The sequence below is a fragment of the Neophocaena asiaeorientalis genome, unplaced genomic scaffold, assembly GCF_003031525.2.
Source record: "Neophocaena asiaeorientalis asiaeorientalis breed wild unplaced genomic scaffold, Neophocaena_asiaeorientalis_V1.1 scaffold280, whole genome shotgun sequence".
Classification (NCBI taxonomy): Eukaryota; Metazoa; Chordata; class Mammalia; order Artiodactyla; family Phocoenidae; genus Neophocaena; species Neophocaena asiaeorientalis.
The window spans coordinates 5,416,244-5,434,812 of NW_020185321.1; the positions used below are offsets into that span (position 1 = coordinate 5,416,244).

The 18,569-nt window shown below is 53.7% G+C and overlaps 3 protein-coding genes across 9 annotated transcripts; 1 reads left to right on the forward strand and 2 right to left on the reverse strand.

Annotated features, from left to right (window-relative positions):
* The first annotated feature begins 1,910 nt into the window (after positions 1-1,910).
* Positions 1,911-5,132, forward strand: SDHAF1 (succinate dehydrogenase complex assembly factor 1). Its single transcript, XM_024734002.1, has one exon. The coding sequence runs from the start codon at positions 2,006-2,008 to the stop codon at positions 2,360-2,362; it is 357 nt and encodes a 118-aa protein (XP_024589770.1). The 5' UTR covers positions 1,911-2,005; the 3' UTR covers positions 2,363-5,132.
* Positions 5,133-9,107: 3,975 nt separating this feature from the next.
* On the reverse strand, positions 9,108-12,922 carry SYNE4 (spectrin repeat containing nuclear envelope family member 4). 4 transcript variants are annotated; one of them, XM_024733933.1, is made up of 8 exons: positions 12,768-12,922; positions 12,417-12,468; positions 11,777-11,917; positions 11,364-11,543; positions 11,029-11,277; positions 10,165-10,242; positions 9,412-9,459; positions 9,108-9,308 (listed from the first exon to the last, which is right to left on the reverse strand). In XM_024733933.1, exons 1-8 carry the CDS (start codon positions 12,893-12,895, stop codon positions 9,108-9,110), a joined length of 1,077 nt encoding a protein of 358 aa, XP_024589701.1. In that variant the 5' UTR covers positions 12,896-12,922. The 4 variants fall into 4 exon arrangements, with proteins under 4 accessions (XP_024589701.1, XP_024589699.1, XP_024589700.1 ...); XM_024733931.1 differs by having other exon boundaries at positions 12,417-12,567; XM_024733932.1 differs by having other exon boundaries at positions 9,126-9,308; positions 9,401-9,459; positions 12,417-12,567.
* A 390-nt stretch (positions 12,923-13,312) lies between these two features.
* Positions 13,313-18,505, reverse strand: ALKBH6 (alkB homolog 6, nucleotide demethylase). 4 transcript variants are annotated; one of them, XM_024733962.1, is made up of 7 exons: positions 18,396-18,476; positions 17,522-17,604; positions 17,139-17,207; positions 15,744-15,804; positions 15,212-15,363; positions 14,892-15,008; positions 13,313-13,739 (listed from the first exon to the last, which is right to left on the reverse strand). In XM_024733962.1, the coding sequence occupies exons 2-7, from the start codon at positions 17,600-17,602 to the stop codon at positions 13,476-13,478; spliced, it is 744 nt and encodes a 247-aa protein (XP_024589730.1). In that variant the 5' UTR covers positions 17,603-17,604; positions 18,396-18,476; the 3' UTR covers positions 13,313-13,475. The 4 variants fall into 4 exon arrangements, with proteins under 4 accessions (XP_024589730.1, XP_024589729.1, XP_024589728.1 ...); XM_024733961.1 differs by having other exon boundaries at positions 13,448-13,739; positions 15,212-15,384; positions 18,462-18,505; XM_024733960.1 differs by having other exon boundaries at positions 13,448-13,739; positions 15,212-15,384; positions 18,396-18,447.
* Positions 18,506-18,569: the final 64 nt, after the last annotated feature.

Below are 18,569 nucleotides of genomic sequence, written 5' to 3' on the forward strand. Positions count from 1 at the left end.
AGAGTGGTTAAAAACACAGGTCATGAAATCAGATCCCTGGGGTCTGAAACCTGGCTCTGCCACTTACCAGCTATGTGAACCTGGGCAGGCTATGTTACTTCTCTGGCCTTGGTTTCCTAAGAGGCAAGAGGTATATGGTCCTGCAGATCTACCTTGTCAGAGTGTTGGTGAGGATTTAATGTCACTTAAAATATCAAGTGTTTAGGGACTTCCCTGGCAGTCCAGTGGTTAAGACTCTGCCTCCCAATGCAGTGAGCGCAGGTTTGATCCCTGATCGGGCACGGCCAAAACTTAAAACAAACAAAAAATGTTTTAAATACTCACTATTTTAAAAATAAACTGTTTTAAATATTCACTATTTTCAAATAAATGTATTACATAATATAAATTAGGTGACAAGATATTAAAATAGCATCATATTATATTGCATATTTTATTAACATACTGTGTCATACATTATAAATAAAATATTAAAGCACTTGAAAGAGTGCCTGGTACAGAGTAGTGCTCAGTAAACAGTTACTAGATTATGAAGACACAGGTGAGAGAGATGTGACAGGATCCAAAGGCTTTTTTTTCTCTCTCTCTAAATCTCCCTTTTAAGAAAGTGTTTATTACGGAAAATTTCAAGCATCACAAAAGAAGAGAGAATAGTGTTATGAAACCCCATTACAGTTACAAATATTTTGCCACTCTTGCTTTCTTTTCCTCTCACTCTTTGTCGCTCCGCGGCATGTGGGATCCTCCCGGACCGGGGCACGAACATGTGTCCCCTGCATCGGCAGGGGGACCCTCAACCACTGCACCACCAGGGAAGCACCTCCTCTCGCTCTTTTTGTTTCATTTGTGCTGGAGGATTTTAAAGCAAATCCCAGACCTTATTCCTCTAGCAAAGACCTGGATATGTATTTCTGATAGAGACACCGAGGGGATTCATAGCGGTTTCAGATCTCCCGTTTGACTCCCAAACTCCGACCCTCTCCCCAGTCCCTGATCCGCCTCCCCTCTAGCATAAGAACCCACGCCCAGCGCAGCTCGCCGCCCAGGTGTGCCGGGTCGTGGTCGCACGCTGGGCGGAGGGTTCCGGGTTATTGTCCAGCGGCCCCCCACGCTCCGGGTGCTGGTAGGGTCCGAGGGGATCGTGGCATTGCAGGCCTCCCAGCCCTACGAGTACGCCTCCGCGTAGCCTGCGAGGACTCTAACGGAATTGAGGCTGACCTGATACTCCCTGGACATCGGGGTGCCAGCCTAGTCGAAATGTGCCATGTGGGCTGGACTCTGGACTTCAACAGCTGGGGAGGCCGCTCCCTCTCCTACCCTCGGACCCGACTCATGTCGATAGAGGGCGCTAAGAGCCCAACTCCCTGCGCTACAGGCTGCGTCTGGGGGCTTACAGCCCACACCATCTCTCACGCCATCTTCTCAGCACCGAGAAACTTGTCCTGCCGGCTGTGACCCAACACTTCACCGCGTGACCCCGTCCCTCTGCCCGTCCCCAGGGTTGGGACCCTCGACGCACACCTGCTCTGCGGGTGGGAACGCATGGAGCTTCCCGAGATTGCTTTAATAAATAACTGAGGACAAAAGCATGCCTGTGCCTGTCTTCTCTCTCCCAGTGCCCCCAGAGCCCTGAGGCACACAGGGCTCCAACCTCTAGCTCTCTCCACTCGTAGGACCCAAGAGTCAGGTCAGGATCCCCTGGTCCCTTCCAACCCCAAACCTAAGAGCCTCAGGGCCTAGCGCCCTCCTCACCCAGGCGCTCAGAGGTACCGTCCTCTAAAGGACACTGATTTCCTGTGGGGCGGGCCAGTGAACCAGAAGCTCCGCCCCTTACTCACAACATTGTGACGTAGAAGCAGCGACAACCTATGGGACGCGGCGGCGCCGCAAAGCTGGGGGCGGGTGGCGGAAGCGTCAGTTGTCGCGTTTCACCGCTTCTCCCCACTGTTCTGCCGCGCCACTCGGTGGGGCGTCCGCTGTGTGAGCCCGCGGCCCAGCTGCTACCATGTGCCGGCACAGCCGGCTTCAGAGACAAGTTCTGAGTCTGTACCGCGAGTTGCTGCGCGCCGGGCACGGAAAGCCGGGCGCCGAGTCGCGGGTGCGGGCCGAGTTCCGGCAGCACGCCCGCCTGCCACGCTCCGACGTACTGCGCATCGAGTACCTGTACCGCCGCGGACGGCGCCAGCTTCAGCTGCTACGCTCGGGTCACGCCACGGCCATGGGTGCCTTTGTGAGTACGCGGGGCCCGACTGAGGAGTCCCCCGGCGCGGGGGCCCCAGGGACCCCACCTGACGAAGGTGACGGCCCAAGGAGACCGCTGGACAGCATGGAGGTACCGAAGACCGCGCCGGATGGACGGTGACCGTCACCCGGTGGCTCAGGGGAACCGGGGGCCCGCCTGACTGCGTGGGGGGACCGGGGAACAGGCCTGATGGAAGGTGAGAGGTCTTGAGAGACCAGATCGACAGATTGGGGGAATTGAAGAGCCCTCCTGACGACGTAGGGTGCGATGGCGAGAGATGCCCGACTTTGCCCGATGTATGGTAACGGGTCAAACTTACCCATGAGGGCTTGGGGCAGCCTGGGTCGCCGGCTGGCTGGACTGTCAAGCTGAGAGCTACTTACCCGAAGGCCTTGGGGAGCCAGGACGCCCCGCTGTTGGACAGAAAGAGACAGACACGCCCTTCTCTAGACCCCGGAGAACATACCACACTCCTGGCTCCTCAAGGAGACTCCCTTCTTTGTAACTATGAGGAGAGCAGACTTTTTTGCTGAGGAGTTTGGGAAGATGCCCTGATGGCCGGTGAGAAGCCTGAAATCCCCTTAGAAAAAGCTTTCGCCCATTGTGACAAACTAGGATCGATGAGGAAGCGGGTAGGGAGTCTCTCACCCCAGCTAATCAATTAAAGACCCCCTCAAGACCTCTACGTGATACTTATGAGGGGGACTCCCGATTTCTGCCCCTTTCCCTGCTCAGGACTGTTGGACAAAAAGGCAATAAAATTGGGGATGTGCTTACTTCCCTGTTGGTGATCTTAAAGATTTAATGTTTGGGGGGATTTTTGAAGAGGCACACACACACACACACCAACTAGTGACCCTCTGGCAAGGGATGGGTGTGGGGAGCTGTCTCTACCCCTCTGGAGCCCTCTAGAATGGCAGATTGGTTGGAGCAGCAGATCCATGGCAGATCCATGGAGGGGACCCAGCCTGGTTTGACCCCAAAGAAGCCCCAGTAGACTCCTTAATGGAGGGTAATGAGGCAGGAGAGGAATAGTGGAGCTGAGGAGACCTGGCTGGTAACCCCTGAGGTAGTAGTGGGGCCCTCAAACCTGGCTAAGGAGTCCAGCCTCAGCTACAAGCTGGGATTTTTGTTAGCAAGGCTGAGGGGTTGGGGAGGAGAGGTGGACCCAAAGGCCACAGGCATACCTCGCCCCATAGACTTGCCCTAGATATTCTCTGGAGTACCGCACTTTGCAGCCCTCAGCTGTATTTGCACTGATGTCGGTTAAATAAGTGGAAAGCAGTTGAATGCAGTTGAGAGGAGGAGGAGGACCTCAGGAAAGGAGCCCAGACCTCAGATCAAAGGTAGTACGGACAGAAGAGAAACACAGTCTCTGCCCCAATCCCAGTGGGGGAGGCAGGAACCCAAATAGTAATAAAGTTGGGGTGCAATTTAAAGAATTATAAAGTGTTTGCCAGAATGTAGGGATAGGCTTCCAAGCAGGGGGACCAGTGTGGGTAAAGGCCTGGAGAGGGTGAGGGGAGAAATGCTGGGGCCTGGAGTGCCCCAGGGCACAGGCTGTGCTGTTCACGCAAGTGGCTTCTACTTCAGCTTTGTCTCTGGTTGGTGCTTGGCCTCCACGGCCATGTTCGTCTCTCTGCCTCAGTTTCTTTGGCCAGGGTGATGCTGTTAATCCTGGCCTGACTCCATTTTGGAGTAAAAGCCAAAGTCTTGAAAGTGGCTTAAGGGGTTAAGTCCTACCTATCCAGCCCCCATTACATCTCCACCTGCATCTCCCTCCTCTTCCTCTTGCTCACTCCTGGCTCCAAGATCTTGAGCCTTAATAAGCTCCAGGATGGGAGCTTCTGGCAGGGCTGCAGGCAATGATTGAGTTCTCACTGGGGCTGGGTATCCCGGTCAGGAAGGGAGACATTCACTCGGGTATTACAGAGGAATGGAGTTTGTCTGGTAAAGAGGATGAGGGAGGGGATTGCCTGATTTGAGGGAGGAGGTTGTAGGTGAGTGAGCAGTGATTAAGAGCATGGACCCTGGAACTGGAATGCCTAGGTTTGAATCGCAGTTTCAACACTTACTGATTACATGATCGGAGGCAAGTGATTTAACCTCTTTGTGCCTCAACACCCTTATCTGCAAAATGGGCATACTAATAGTGCCTCCCTCCTGTGGCTGTTATAATGATACAGTGAATTAAATACATGTGGCAGCAGGTGATGATGTCCCAACCCCACTTGTAGCTGCAGAGGAGGGTTCCCAAGAGGCAGCCAGCTTCCTGCTCTGAGCCCCTGCATCTCTGCTTCTCTGCTTCAGGGCTTTCGGGGAATTATGGGGGGTGGGTTAATACCCTTAGGAGCAAACTACAGCCTGTGGGGGACAGCAGTCACTGGATAAGTGCCTGTTGTCTAGTGGGACAAATGAAATGTGTTCTACAAGGTGCCCCCATGGGACTGAGCCCCAGTTGCTCACAGTAGCTATCACTCCATGAGCACGTTTTTTGATTTTCCCCTGCCCTGTCTCTCCCCACTCCCTAACTCCTGCCTCCTGGGATCACATCCCAAATAAACCACCTCACTTCAGTGCTGACGTTAAAGCTCCCCCGTTGGTAATCTCTGTGTCTGCTGCTGTGTTTTTCACTCTTCTAAGGCACAGGGTCAGTGCCTCTCAACCTGTCTGTTAAAAGAATCTCCTGATCTAAGAAAATTGCTATAAAGGACTTAAGGGGCTTGGAATAACTTGGAATATGGATTGTGGGTTAATAATAGACTTGAATTGAGTTTTTAAATTTCCTGATTCCAATAACTGTACTCTAGTTGTATAAGATCTGTACTTTTGATCTTAAGAACTATACACTGAAGTATTTAGGAATTAAAAGTATCATGTCTACAACTTACTCTCAAATGGTTCCAAATTATGTGCACATATATATTAGTGAGAGTGTGAATGGTGAAGCCCATGGGGTAAAATGTTAACATTTTATGTGAATGTGGGTAAAGGGTATATGGGGGTTTGTTGTACTCGTCTTAAAGCTTTTCAGTAATTTGAAACAAAACAAAAAGTTACAAAAAAGATGATGGTCATATCACTGGTCATTCCTCTTTGGGCACCAGAGATCTTCACACAGAGGGTACAATTTTACAAGAGATTTGAGAAGAGTAAAGCCTGCATCTTCTGAGACTTTATAAATCTCTCATGCATACCTTCTTCGCAGATTTAACAATCAATTTAAATTAAATTTCTGACCTTTGAAATAATAACATCTGCTCTCCCTTAGAGATTCTGATCTCCATCCTATTGGGAGTGATGGGTCACTAGAATATGTTCCTGTCTTGGGTCACAAGCTCAGTGGTCCCAAAGGGGCGACCAGGTGCATGAGGTGGCCCAGTGGGGCCTTGGGGAATTCTGGGAAACTCACAGTACCTGATGAGGATGAGGAGCCAGCCACACCCTCAAATTCCCAGCACTCCTGCTCAGCTCCCTCCCTCAAATAGTGACATCCTAGGTGTAAGTGATATAGAGGAATGACTAGAATTTTTTTTATAGTAGTAAGAGCGTTGTGATTGGACTTTTTGCGGGGGTGTGGGGGGGGGCACACGCAGCACAGCTTGTGGGATCTTAAGTTCCCCGACCAGGGATCGAACCCACAAGCTCAGTGATGAAAGCATGGAGTCTTAACCACTGGACCGCCAGGGAATTCCGTGATTAAATTTTAAAACAGAATCGATCTGGAGATGGTCCATGAATTGCTGGTGAATAGAAAGATACAATGTCTAGAATTGACTTCAAAGTAGTAATCTAGGAAGAGGGGAGTGAGCACCTGGGAGCATTAAACGGGATTGGCCCTGAGTTGATAATATTTGGAGCCAGTGATGAGTTCACAAGGACTTGTAATGCTGTTCTTTCTCCTTTTGTACAAGTTCAAAAATTATCAGAATGAAAGCTGAAAACAACAACAACAAAAGCCCCTCCAGTGCCCATCTTACTCAAACTAGAAGTCCTCACTGTGGTCCACAAGGCCTCACCTGATCTGGCCCTACTGCCTCTCTCACCTTGCCTCCTTCCATTCTCGCACTCCAACCACACTGGCTTTCCCACGCGCCAGGCACAGTTCTACCTCAGGGCCTTTGCACTTGCTGTCCCCTCTACCTAGAATGCTCTTCCTCCAGGCCTGTACTGTCCAGTATGGTATCTGGGAAGTACCTGTGACTTGAGCATTTGAAATGTGATTAGTGCAACTGGGGAATTTTTTTTAACTTTATAAATCTTAAAATTTTAAACTGTAGCAGTGTAAAATATTTTGTCATTAAACACAGCTGTATTGTTTTGGTAGCACTACATTTCATTTTATGCGTTGAAAATTAAGCATCTGAATTGAGATGTGCTATAAAGTATAAAACACATACCAGACTTCAAAGACTTAGTAAGAAAAAAGGATTGTAAAATACCTCATTATTTTTATATTGATTACATATCGAAATGATAATATTTTGGATATGTTGCGTTACAGTATAAATTAAATTAAAATTAATTCACCTGTTTCTACGGTTTTACTGTGACAGCTAGGAAATTTAAAATATTTGTGGTTCACATTATATTCCTGTTGGACAGCACCCCTCTAGGAGTCCCCCTGGTTTGTGTTCTCACTGCAACTTGGTATAATGACTTAATGATAGCATAATGATATAATTGTCTCCCTGATTCTTTCTTCAACCATCCTAATTGTACCCCTCTCCCTTTGCCTTTGCCCACATTAGTTTTCTCCTTAGCACTTAACCACTCTCTGACCTGTTACCTATTTTACTTGTTTCTTTTACTTACTGTTGCTTTCTCCCACTAGAATGTCAGCTCCACAGGGACCAGGATTTTAGCCTGACTTATTCACGATCATAGCCCCGCTCTTTGACCAGGACCTGGTTCATAGCAGACTCAGTCAATATTAAATGAATGAATGAATGGCATGGATTTGCTCCATTACCCAATCGGTTGGGTCAGTATTGCCAAGACTCTGCCTGTCTCATTTGCTGGTAACCCCAGGAACACCATGCCTCCTCGGGGACAGGACCTGGCCTGGCATTTGAAACAGAACAGATCTACGTTTGCATCCCGACTTCTTCCCGAACTTGGAGTCACTCCCAGAATCTGCTCCTTCCTGCCCCCTTCCCTCAGTGTCCATCCCCCCTTCTGGTAACAGCTCCCTGATTTTTTTTGGAGAACGACTTCTCCCCCTGTTTTCAGTACACATGGTTCAGTCAAGGCTGACTGCAGCCCCCAGTGAAGTATGTGACACTGGCTTTGGGTCCTTGGCTGGAACTATAAGGGAAGAGTAACTCTCCTATTGGCTGCTAAATTGGTGGGATGTAGGCTTGGAGGTTTTGAGGGGCACTCTGGCGATCACTTGCATAAGAGTGAAGCCAAAACAGAGGAAAGAACTGAGCCTCTGGATCCAGCTGTGCTATAGTCCTGAACTTTTCAGTTACCCACGAAAACAAATTCCCATTTCTTTTTAAGTCAGTGCGGATTTGACTTCAGTCACTTGCTCCCGTGTGGCCTCAGGCTGGTGGCTTCCCGTCTAGAGCCTCAGTTTCCCATTCTGTTAAGCGGGGCCACATCATCAGGTGGTTGTGAGAATTAAAGGAGAAGGGATCTGTCTTAAGTGCACATCCAGGAGCCTAGCACAGGGCTTCTGCCTCTGTTCTTGAGTCTGGTTCTGCTCTACCCCTTGTCCTGATACCTTAAGCTCTGGGGAGAGGATGACCTTAGACACCTGGGGCTGGGGACTGGATTTCAGGACTGAGGCCTGGCAATTCAGCATGATGACCTGGGAGAAGGGGGCTTTCACAGTCGTGCATCAGTGATGGCCAGCCTGGGAGCCCACCATGTGGAGTGTTTGAACAGAGCACGTGGATGAATGCAGGTCAGGGGCTATAGCAAGTGCAGTCGGCAACCCAGCACCAACATCACCTGCACCCCTCCTGCACACCTGCACCCCTCCTCTAGCATCCTGTAGCAAGCACCTGTGCCTCTTTGCCTGAGGGTCGTTTACAGGCAGGAGAGGCTGGAAGTGCTGGGGAGTTAATATCTCTAGGAATAATCCTTAACCAATGAAAGATGGGAGCTGGTACATATATGCCACAACTTCTTCACCTCTTGGGTGGGACAACTTTGAGTGTGTCTCCCAGTCTCCCAGAGGTCCCTAGGGGGATGGCACTCTAGGTGCCCAGAGCAGCAACCAGCTCATTAACTCCTTTCCATGGCTCACTTCCCATTCCCCTAATCCATTTGCCTGGGATCAACTCCCTAAAAAACTACCTGTGCTTGAATCTTTGTCTCAGGGTATGGGGGAACCCAACCCAAGATGGGCTGATTCAGTTCCATGTTCTGTGCTCAAGGCAAAGGGATCTGTGGAGGGGGCTGTCCAGATGTACCAGGGCCATACCCAAGATTCTCAGTACTCAAGCACCCAATATCCCCACATATCCTGCTATAGACTGAATGTTTGTGTCCCCTCAAAATTCATGTGTTGAAACCCTAACCCCCAAAGTGATAGTATTAGGAGGTGAGGCCTTTGGGAGGTGATTAGGTCATGAGGATGGAGCCCTCATGAAAGGGATTAGTGCCCTTATAAAAGAGACCCCCAGAGGATTCTCTGCCCCTTCTTCTATGTGCGGATACAGTGAAAAGACAGCCGTCTATGAACCAGGAAGTGGGTCCTCATCAGATACTGAATCTACAGGCACCTTGATCTTGGACTTTACAACCTCCAGAACGGTGACAAATCAATTTCTATTGTTTATAAGCCACCAGTCTATGTTATTTTGTTACAGCAGCCCGAACAGACTAAGACACATCCTTTGACAGTGACCATTTATTACATATGTCTGGACTGTGTAGTCAGATTGGGGGAGGACCATTGACATAGCTGAGCACCAGGTAAGGTGTCCTGGCCAGTCGGGCAGGAGAGCAGCAGGAGCCCCCTGACATGGGCAGGAGCAATGTGGCACCCACCAACAGAAGGAAAAGGAGGAGGAGGAGGAAGGTCAGGGGCCGCCTGGATGCAGGAGTGGGGGATCTGCAAAGGGAAATGCAGTGTTCAATGTATGGGTGGGCTGCCACCATGAGCCCTACCCCCACACCCCCAGACCCATCTCCCAGGCATCTCACCCAGGGTCTACCTCCAGCATCACGTCCTGGACGTTGGGAGATGCTTGCCTCATCTTGTCCTAAAGGTAGAGAGCAGCCAGCAGTAGAATGGGTGGAAGTGATATTTAATGTGGTCTTTACCTTACTCCCACAGACCTACAGAGCTGGGCTTATTTCTCCTCCTTTCCTAGCACTCCCTCCATCCCCAAGACCCCACATGGACTTGGAATATCTCCAGGTATAGTGGATGTCTGTCAGTGCCTGCCCTCCAAACAGTCTCTCCCTTTTCCTGGTAACAGTGGTTCAGTTTGGGGAGAAGGGTATCATACCTCCCTACTTTCCTGAACTCAAAACTCCACCTCCATCGTTAGGCATGTGACCCAGATCTGGCCAACCAGAGCCCTCCATCAGCTTGGCTACTGTGATTGGTTCAGGGTGTAGGCCATGACCCAAGCTGGGGAAGCAGAAGTCAGCCCTAGGACTTGGCTGCCATAGGTCAGTGGCACTCTCTCCTCCTGGGGTGGTTAAGCCAGTGGGAAGTGAGTGTGTAGCTGCTGGGGCAGCCATTTTGCTGAGAAGGAATCCACCCTGGAGAAGTAGAGCCCAAGACAGGGAGGGACTGAGCCCTGACAGTATTTGAGGTCTTGAATTCAACACCACCTGGACTTTTCAGTTACATGAAAAAAACAGCATCCTCTTTTTTGTGTGTAATTCAGTTTGGGTTGGGTTGCTGTCACTTGCCATCAACATTCCTGAGTGATACACCTGGCCGAGGACCAACTCACCTGAGACTTCCGGAGCAGGGACCGTCTTCGGTGACCTGTTAAGTGTTTCCGGTGGCTGAGGCCTGACATGAGCATGTCCTGTGGGGAGAGAGAGGAGTGGGGTCCTTGGAGAATCAGTGACAAAGAGACACAAAGTTGGGGAAGGGCCAAGATGGGGTAAGTGTCACAGAGATTAGATTCTGGGGGAAGAGAGAGATCTCAGGGAGAGATGAAGAGAGGGGCAGAGCCAAAGAAACCAAGAAAAAAGAGACATTATTTATTCATTCATTCAACAAATATTTAATGAGCATCTGTTACATGCCAGGTGCTATTCTAGGAGCTGGGGACACTGTGAGCATGGAAACAGGCAAAGTCCTGGCGTCCATTGAGTTTATATTCTAGCAGGAGAGAGAGAGACCATAAGTTAATAAATGTATAATGTCAAGATGTGGTAAGTGCTGTTAGGAAATAAAATAGGATAAGGAGTGATAATGTTTGGAGGCCAGGGCAGGCCTCTCTGAAGAGGTAACATCTGAGGAGAGACTGGATGGAATGAAGTGAGGAGGTGAGCTCGGTGTGCCTCTGGGGGCTTTGAGATGGGAGTGTATTTGGAATATTTGAAGAGCCAGGAGGCTAGTGTGGCTGTGGTGGGGTAAGTGAGGGGGAGAGTGAGAGGAAATGAGGAAATATAGGTACAACAGAGACACCTGGAGGCCAAGAGCGGCAGAGGGACGAGGGAGGAGACCACTGAGACACCAAAAGCAAAAGAGACACCGGGAGAGACAGAGCCATGAAGACCTCCTCGAAAGGGAAAAAGGGCCCTGCTAGGAGACACACAGAGGGTCCCTTGGGTGCCTGGGGGGAGGTGACCCCACCTGCTCTCACCTCAAGGCTTTGTCCCCTGCCCTGGGGGCCCCTGCGGCCACACAGCTCACAGGGAGTCCCTGGTGTCCAGGCTGTCCTTTGCCCCAAAGGCCCGAGGCCCCCAACGTCCCCCGCCGGGTCCCACTCCAACTCTGCGGGAGTGGGGAGGCTACTGGGTGCCCAGGGCCCCCAGACCCCACCAGGTCCTGGCCCGTCTGAGTCCCCCTCGACCTCCAAGTCCTGCTCCAGTGTGCTGGCCTCCTCAAACACCTGGTCAGAGGACAGAGGTCATGAGGGTTGGGATCGGCGCCTGCGCCAGGGACCGCCAGGGTGGGCCATACCAGGCTGTAGCTGACCAGCTGGGCCTGCAGCCGCCACAGCTGCCGGAAGATGCTGTCTCGGTGGGCTCTGAAGGCCCTCAGGACCTGCTCCAGGGATGCCCGGGCCTGAGGCTCACTCCGCTGTGCCAGCCCCTCACCGAACACCAGCAGTGCATCTAAACGCTCAGCTGCCCCACGCAGGTCTGCCTGTAGGGCCTGGGTACACATGGTTGGACATCACCAACACCACACCAGCCCAACCCTCCCCCCGCCGCCTCCATACACACACAGCAGGGGCACCAGAGACCTGAGAGCTGGAGCACTATCCCCACCCCCTCTGCCGTCCAGACACCTGGAACATGGAATAAACCCATTTCCCACCCTGGGAAGCTGGCACCCACTCCTGAGGCCCTGCCCACCCTCCCACGTCTTGGCTTCCCACTGCTCACCTGCAGCTGGACCATCCTGCTCTGGGCTGATGCCCAGGGCCCCAGGCCTTGCTCCAGGTCCTGCAGCCGGAGGCCCAGCCCCAAAAGGCAAAAATGCAGGCTGTCCTGCTCAGCTTCTAATCCCCAGCCAGAGATGGGGCGCTGGGGAACACAGGGGGCTGAGTCAGAGCCAGTGAGCCAACCAAGGCCTGGCCCGCACCCACTGCACCCAGGCTCCTGCCTTCTGGGTGCTTCTCTGCAGCCGAGTCCATCTCTGGGTCTGCACCAGGGTTGCTCCCACCTAGAGAAACTTCCCAGTGGAGCCAGGCCTGAGAACCTCTAGTTCAAATTCTCCAGGTTTTCAAGGCTCCTAGAAACTTGTACGTATAGGGCCTGGGGCTCTGGAGAGGGAGAGGGTGGTGGAGCTGGATAGCCCCACAAGGAATGGGGCTACACCAGGGCCAATGATGAAAGAATTCTCTCTCAGTTGGTAAAATACTGAATAGTGATAGTTAAAGAATCACTGTCTAGAGCATCCCTCCCCACACAGATGCCCAACACTTTTCCAGAATCATCACCCCATCCCCAGTGTGGAAGCCAGATCCTGGGAGACAGACAGGAGGTAGGGGCTGGCACAGGGGCCTAGTTCACCTCAGCTCACCTCACGGTGTTTGGCCCCAGCCGAGTCCTCATGAGAAGGGGGCGTTGGCAATCTGGGGAGGCCAGCAGCAGGCTCAGTGCCCCTCGGCCCACCCTGGAAGGGCTCGGGAGGGTCCAAGGAGTCCTGCCCCAGCTTCTGGGCCCGTTCTGACCTGGGATGGGGTGGGGGGGAGGCATTGACAGGCCCCTGGGTGAGCCTAGGTGTCCATTATCCACCCTACCCTACCCCTGTCCCCAGTTACCTCTCTCATGTCCCCAGGTGATCTTAGCTACAATACCTCCTACCCTCAAAAGGTCCCTGCTACTGCCTCCACCCTTTTGGGACCACAGTTTCAAAAGCCCCAGCTCGTACCTGATTCTCTCCTCTCCAGAGGCAGGGCAGATGGTGCATCCAGATGTGTTCAGTTCCCTAGGGGCTCCAGGCGGGTGGCTGAAGGGCTCTGAGGGGGGTGTAGGGCCCAGGCGTGGGGGCAGGGCCATATTGGGGAGCCTGAGGACAGAGAGTCAGTGAGTAGGAGCCCTTTTCCTATCCTCCCAGACTTCCTCAGTAGGACTCACCCAGGCCTGAGGCAGCCAGAAGCCCAGGGGCAGGCTCAGCTCCACCTCTTTCTAGGAGGAACCTGGACCCAGGTAATTTGATGCCCAGCTCAGGTGATAGTAGCACCACTTAACTCCTTCCTCCCCAGCGGACCAGTAGCTGAACCTCCCAAGCTCACCCCACCCACCTAAGGGGTTTCCAGATATAACCCTGCCCCTCAAGAGCCCTGGGTTCTTCTCGACTCTGTGACCCGAACATCTGACCTCCAGAGCCCACACCATCCATCTAAGGTCCCAGACGCAGCGCCCCTCAGGAACCCAAACATCTGGCCCCCCACCCCCAAATGTCCAAAACCAGAGTAAGATTGTTTTGTTGGTGGTTTATTTGGAATGGGGCCTTTTCCTGTGGTTCCTTCACAGGTACTGGGAAAATAACCCGGGGGGAACCGCCTCTGCCCACAGGGCGCCAGCAGTCCAGAGCAGGCGAGAGCTCGGGCATCCGAGCGGGTCCTGGGTCCTGGCGTCACTTGCTGAGCAGGAGGCCAGCGCGCAGCACGCGGGGTACGCGGCGGATGGTCAGCGAGACGCGGGTGCCGCGGACCAGGCGGGCTCCAGCCTGCGCCGAGGGGCAGGCGGCTGCGTTGCGCGGCAGGGAGGCGGCGTCGAGCGCGTCTACGCTGGCGGCTGCGATGCCGTGGAGGAGGCGCGTGTAGGCGGTGCCACGGAGCACCAGCAGGCTGCGCGGTTCAAGCAACAGCGAGGTGGCCGGCCGGGGCGGGGGCCGGGGCTGCGGGGCGGGTTGAAGGTTAGCGGGTCCCCAGAAGTTAGGGGTGGGCGAGAGGTCAGCGGGTTTGGGGGTTCAGGGGGCGAGGGTCAGCGAGTCCCAGGGGCAAAGGCTGAGGGGCAACTGTGCTCCTAGGGATCGAGGCTTTGGAGTGAAAATCCCGCGGGGGCCAGGGCCAGGGCCAGGCTTCCAGGGAAGTGGAGACGGGGAGGTGGTGGGGTGTCAGCAGCCCCTCGGCAGGGACTAGGCTGCAGATGGCGGTGTCTAAGGGCCTAAGGGAACTGCAGCTGGGCTCTGCAAGGAGCTGGGGCTGGGACCGAGGGATCAGTGGTCCCAGGAAACTGAGTGGAACTGGGCTGAGGACTTGGCTGAAGCCAGGAAGGGAGGAAGAGATGAGCAGGTGTGGTCTGGGAGAATGTGCGGATATCAGGATGTTTTGAGGACACCAGCAGAGTGGGAGGGGGTGTCAGTGCATCTAGGAGCATGTAGGATTAAAAAGGGCAGCCGTAAGGAGCAGCTGGTGTCGGGGTGTCCAGGGGAGTTTCTGTGCACACTGGGGTGTCAGACATACAGCAAAGAAAGAGGTCAGGGAAGCTGCTGTCATGAGCAACACAGAGGGGAGGCAGGACATCTGGGGGCCCTTGAGCAGCGAGTCATGTGTTGAGGTGCCAAGGAGAATCTGGGGGTGTCCTGCATGACAGATCACATTATTGGAGTGGGAGGTAGGAAGTCAGTGTTGGGGTGCCTGTGCAGTGGCCACTGAAAGTCAGGGTGTCTGGCAGGATGTCAGAGACAACCCTGAGTGGCCGGTGTTGGGGTATCTGAGGATATCAGTGTCTGTTGGAGAACTGGGGAGCCCTGCATGCGGTACTGGAGCGCTCTGAATGTATGGAGCCAGGGGATCGGTAGGATGTCAGGATATTCACTCAGCAGATGGGGGTACTGGGGTATCCGTGGATATCGTGATTTCTAGGGCACCCTGCAGGCAGATGGGTTGGGCATCTGGGCGGATGTGGGTGCCCTCCATGAGGGGACAGAGGAAGATTTCTGGAAGGGTATCAGGGGTACCCTGCCGGCAGGTGGGACTGGGGCCTCTTAGAGGATATGGGGTGTCGGAGGGCCCACAAGCGGCTGGGGCAGTGTCTCAGGGCCCACCTGCTCTGTAGGGTCATCATCCTCTGGCTGCCGAGGCTCGTAGAGGTCCAGCATGGTGTGGGAGCCCAAGCTGATGGTGCCGACAGTCGGGTAGTACAGTGGCCCATCCTCGTGGGGCTGGGGAGTGGGTACCAGGGCTGGACGGGGCAGGAGTCCACACCCCCCCACCCTCAGGTCAAAGCGGGGCTCCCCAGCTGGGGACAGGGAGGTGAGTGTTTGGTTGGGGTATGTGGCTGCTTAATGAGAGTGATGTGGGTCGACATGACGCCCTGCCCCGTGGTGGATCCGAGGTCTGGGGGTCGGGGTGAGAGCGTGGTTACCATGATGCCCTCCCCAGGCAGATACTGGTTCACGAGGACGTGGTTGGCCGGGAGACCCCCAAAAAGGCTGAGGTCAGACACTTTGTCCACGTAACGCTGGAGCCACGGTGGCAGCCGCTCCGGAACCATCCCCCGGGGATGGGGGAGCCCACCTGGGGGAGGGAAATGGGGTGCTGAGGGCACCCAACAAGGAGCTCTGGCATGTGGAGCCCCCATTAGGGATATCCCAGTGGTTGGTAGCACTCTGACCTCCTCGGGGACCCCTAACTCTTTGGAGATCACCACTCCACCCTTCAAAGGTTTCCTGACTTCTCCGAACCCCTAGAGATACCCTCCAACTCATCAGGAAATCCCTAAGCCCTCAGGACCTCCACTGACCCCTGAGAATCCTCCTGGCCCTTAGGACCCCTTGAACCCTCAAGGACCTCCCCCCGGCACCCTGACGCCTCAATGTCCTAAGACTATCCAACCTGAGCTGCCTACCCCAGTCCCCAGCCCTAAATCACCCATGCCCACAGCCGGAGACACTTACCCCAGTTCTGTAACTTCCTCCCGGTGAGCTGGGTCCACTTTGGTTTTGGGGCATTGAAGACCTGGGAGGTGGGAAGGGGGTCAGTCCTTTTCCAGGACCACCCTCTCTGATTCTCCCACCCAGGCCAACATAGGGGTTTTCACCTAAGGTGGAAATAGGTCATCTCAGTGTCTGTGGGATCATTCTCTGAGACAGTGTTCCCAGGATTTTGTTCTTACCCTTTCCCCCTGTGGAGGCCGCTGGCCTCAAAGCCCCTCTGTGTCTAGGGATTGAGGGAGGGAACCAGCGCTACACAAGCAGGGTCTGAATCTACTCAGAGCTCTGGGCTGGGTTGGGCTCTTTCAGCCCAGCAAACAGTCCGCACTCTGTAATTTCGTGATTCCTGGGCTATCTCAGCACAGTCTGAGTCCTGGAACCTCCTTGTTCCTCTTGCCTGGGGGAGAAAACGTGCTCAACTGGGCTATTCAGTATAGCCAAGAGAGTACGTTGAAAATTCTCCACTCCAAGACCCCAAGGGTCTAAAAAGGGTTATCTCAGAAAGTCTAAGAAATCTCCTTATTTCCTTCATTGTTATGGGGCTGGAAGCGGCTGTCTCAGTATGAGAGTCCGAGTTTTGGAGCTAACTCATTCCTGGGACTCAAACTAGACAGGACTAGTTGGGATAGCACAGGGAAGATCTGTGCTCTATAACCAAGGCTCTGGGGCTGCAAAGGGCTATCCCAGTGCACAGACTCTGAGCTTTGTAAAATTCTCCTTTCCCCAGACCTTAAGAATAGAGTACGGACTGGGCTATCTAACACGGGTGGTCTGTGCTTGGTAACCTTGTTCCCAAGACTCTGGGTTTATGCTGAGCTATTAGCACAGGGAAGCGTTTAACATTCTGAGGCCTCGGTTATCTCAGCACAGAAATCTGAACACTGTAAATTCTTCATTCCCCAAATCTCAAGGGAGTGAACTGGGCTATCTCAGCCTATGTTATAACCTCCTTCTCTCTAAGGTAGCCGGATAGGGCTGTCTTAGCACAGGGAGTCTGAGCTCCATAATAACCACCACCTTTCTAAGAATCAGTTTGGGGAGTTCCCTGGTGGTCTAGTGGTTAGGATTCGGTACTTTCATTGCCATGGCCCAGGTTCAATCCCTAGGGGAATGAGATCCCACAAGCCGCGTGGCGTGGCCAAAAAAAAAAAGAATCAGTTTGGTTTCCCCTAAGCTTCCTGGGAAAAGCCCTTTCTGACAGGCCCCAGCAGGTGCTGAGAAAGGAATAGGGAAGGTGGTGAGGGTTGGGTGCCAGGTGGCACTCTCCCTCCTGCCAGAATCCTCACTGTGACCTTTCGGGCTCTCCCACGAGAACTGGGGGTTGAAGAGGGTTCTGGGAAGAGGGGATAAACAGGTCACCTGTCGAAGCAAATACTCCTCCTCTTCCTTGGAGATGAAGTCAGGGACATAGTAGATTACAGGTGGTGCCTAGGATAGAGAGATCCCCCCTGAAGGTGTGACCTTTGGACCCACACAGGAATGCTGCCATCCATGAGCAGCCCCTCCTCTGGAGCGGAGCTCAGGATGTCCCCAGACAGGCCAGGGCCTTAAGTCGAGGGACCAATGGCTATTTGGGGGATGGGGAGGTGGGGGTGAGGGTAGGGCTAGACCCTGAGGGTAAGGATGAATTGAGGGGGGGGGCAGTCCCAGCCCACAAACCCAGGAGTCAGCCTGCCTATCCCCACTCTATCTCCCGCCCTCTAGTTCCCACCTTCACCCTCTGCACCCCCGGTCCTGACAACCTGCTCCACCCTGAATGGTTCCAGAGCTGGAACCCTGGCGTCCTGATCCTCCATTGACATCAAGTCCGTGTACCCGGTCATTCCTGTGGGGAGGGGAGAACATGCTGAAATCACCAAGCCTCCCACCCGCAGACTGTGATCCAGCTTTCTGGTCTCATCATGGGCCAGGGCCTCACCTCAGCCCTCTAGTGAAACTCACTTGGTTTCGAAAACCTAGATGTCCTCAGCATCTCAAAAGCCACACAATGCACCCCCAGGCTCCCTGCCCAGACACAATGAGCACCCACAGTACTCCCCTCAGACTCCATCCACCAAATACCCATCAAACTACACATGTCTGCCCTCTCAAGCCTCTGCAGAGAACAACCTCAGACTCCACTGGGAGCCTTTCTTAAGAGCTCCACACATATCCCCCAGGGCTGCACCCCAGACCCCCTTTAAACACCTTGATTTGAGACCTCATCCTAAAAACTTCAGACCTGCAATCCCGAGCCCGGCTCTCTAACAATATTCGAGGTCCTCATAGACCCTCCTCCCGCCTCAAGCCTTTTCAGACGCCCCATTCTGAGCACGCTTGTGCCCCCAATCTAAGCTTCCTCAGACACATCCATTTTCAGTCTCCTTGTATCCTCCCCACTCTAGACTCCCCTCAGACTTCTCTTCCCGAGCGCCCCTTCCCTGCAGCCCCCTTGGACCTTTGACCCTGAGCCTGACCCCTCTCACACCTTCCCTCCCTGAACCCCTTGGTTCCCCCCGACTCTGTCTTCTAGAACCCCACACTTTTAGCTTCCTCGGACTCCCATCTGAGCTTCCCCGGATCCCCACTCTCAGCCCTCTTGGACCCCCATCTCCGCCCTCGGCGCCCCAAACTGACCGTCTACCAGTGACCCCTCCAAAATCCAAATTCAACACCCCCATTCCCTTCCCAGCCACTTCCTACCCACATGGCCGACGCAGGAATTCTCAGACCAATGGGAATTCTCAAAGGCTCTAAGGCTCCTCCTTCCACCCAATCGGCGCTCTCACACACTGTTGTTCCGCCCCCTCG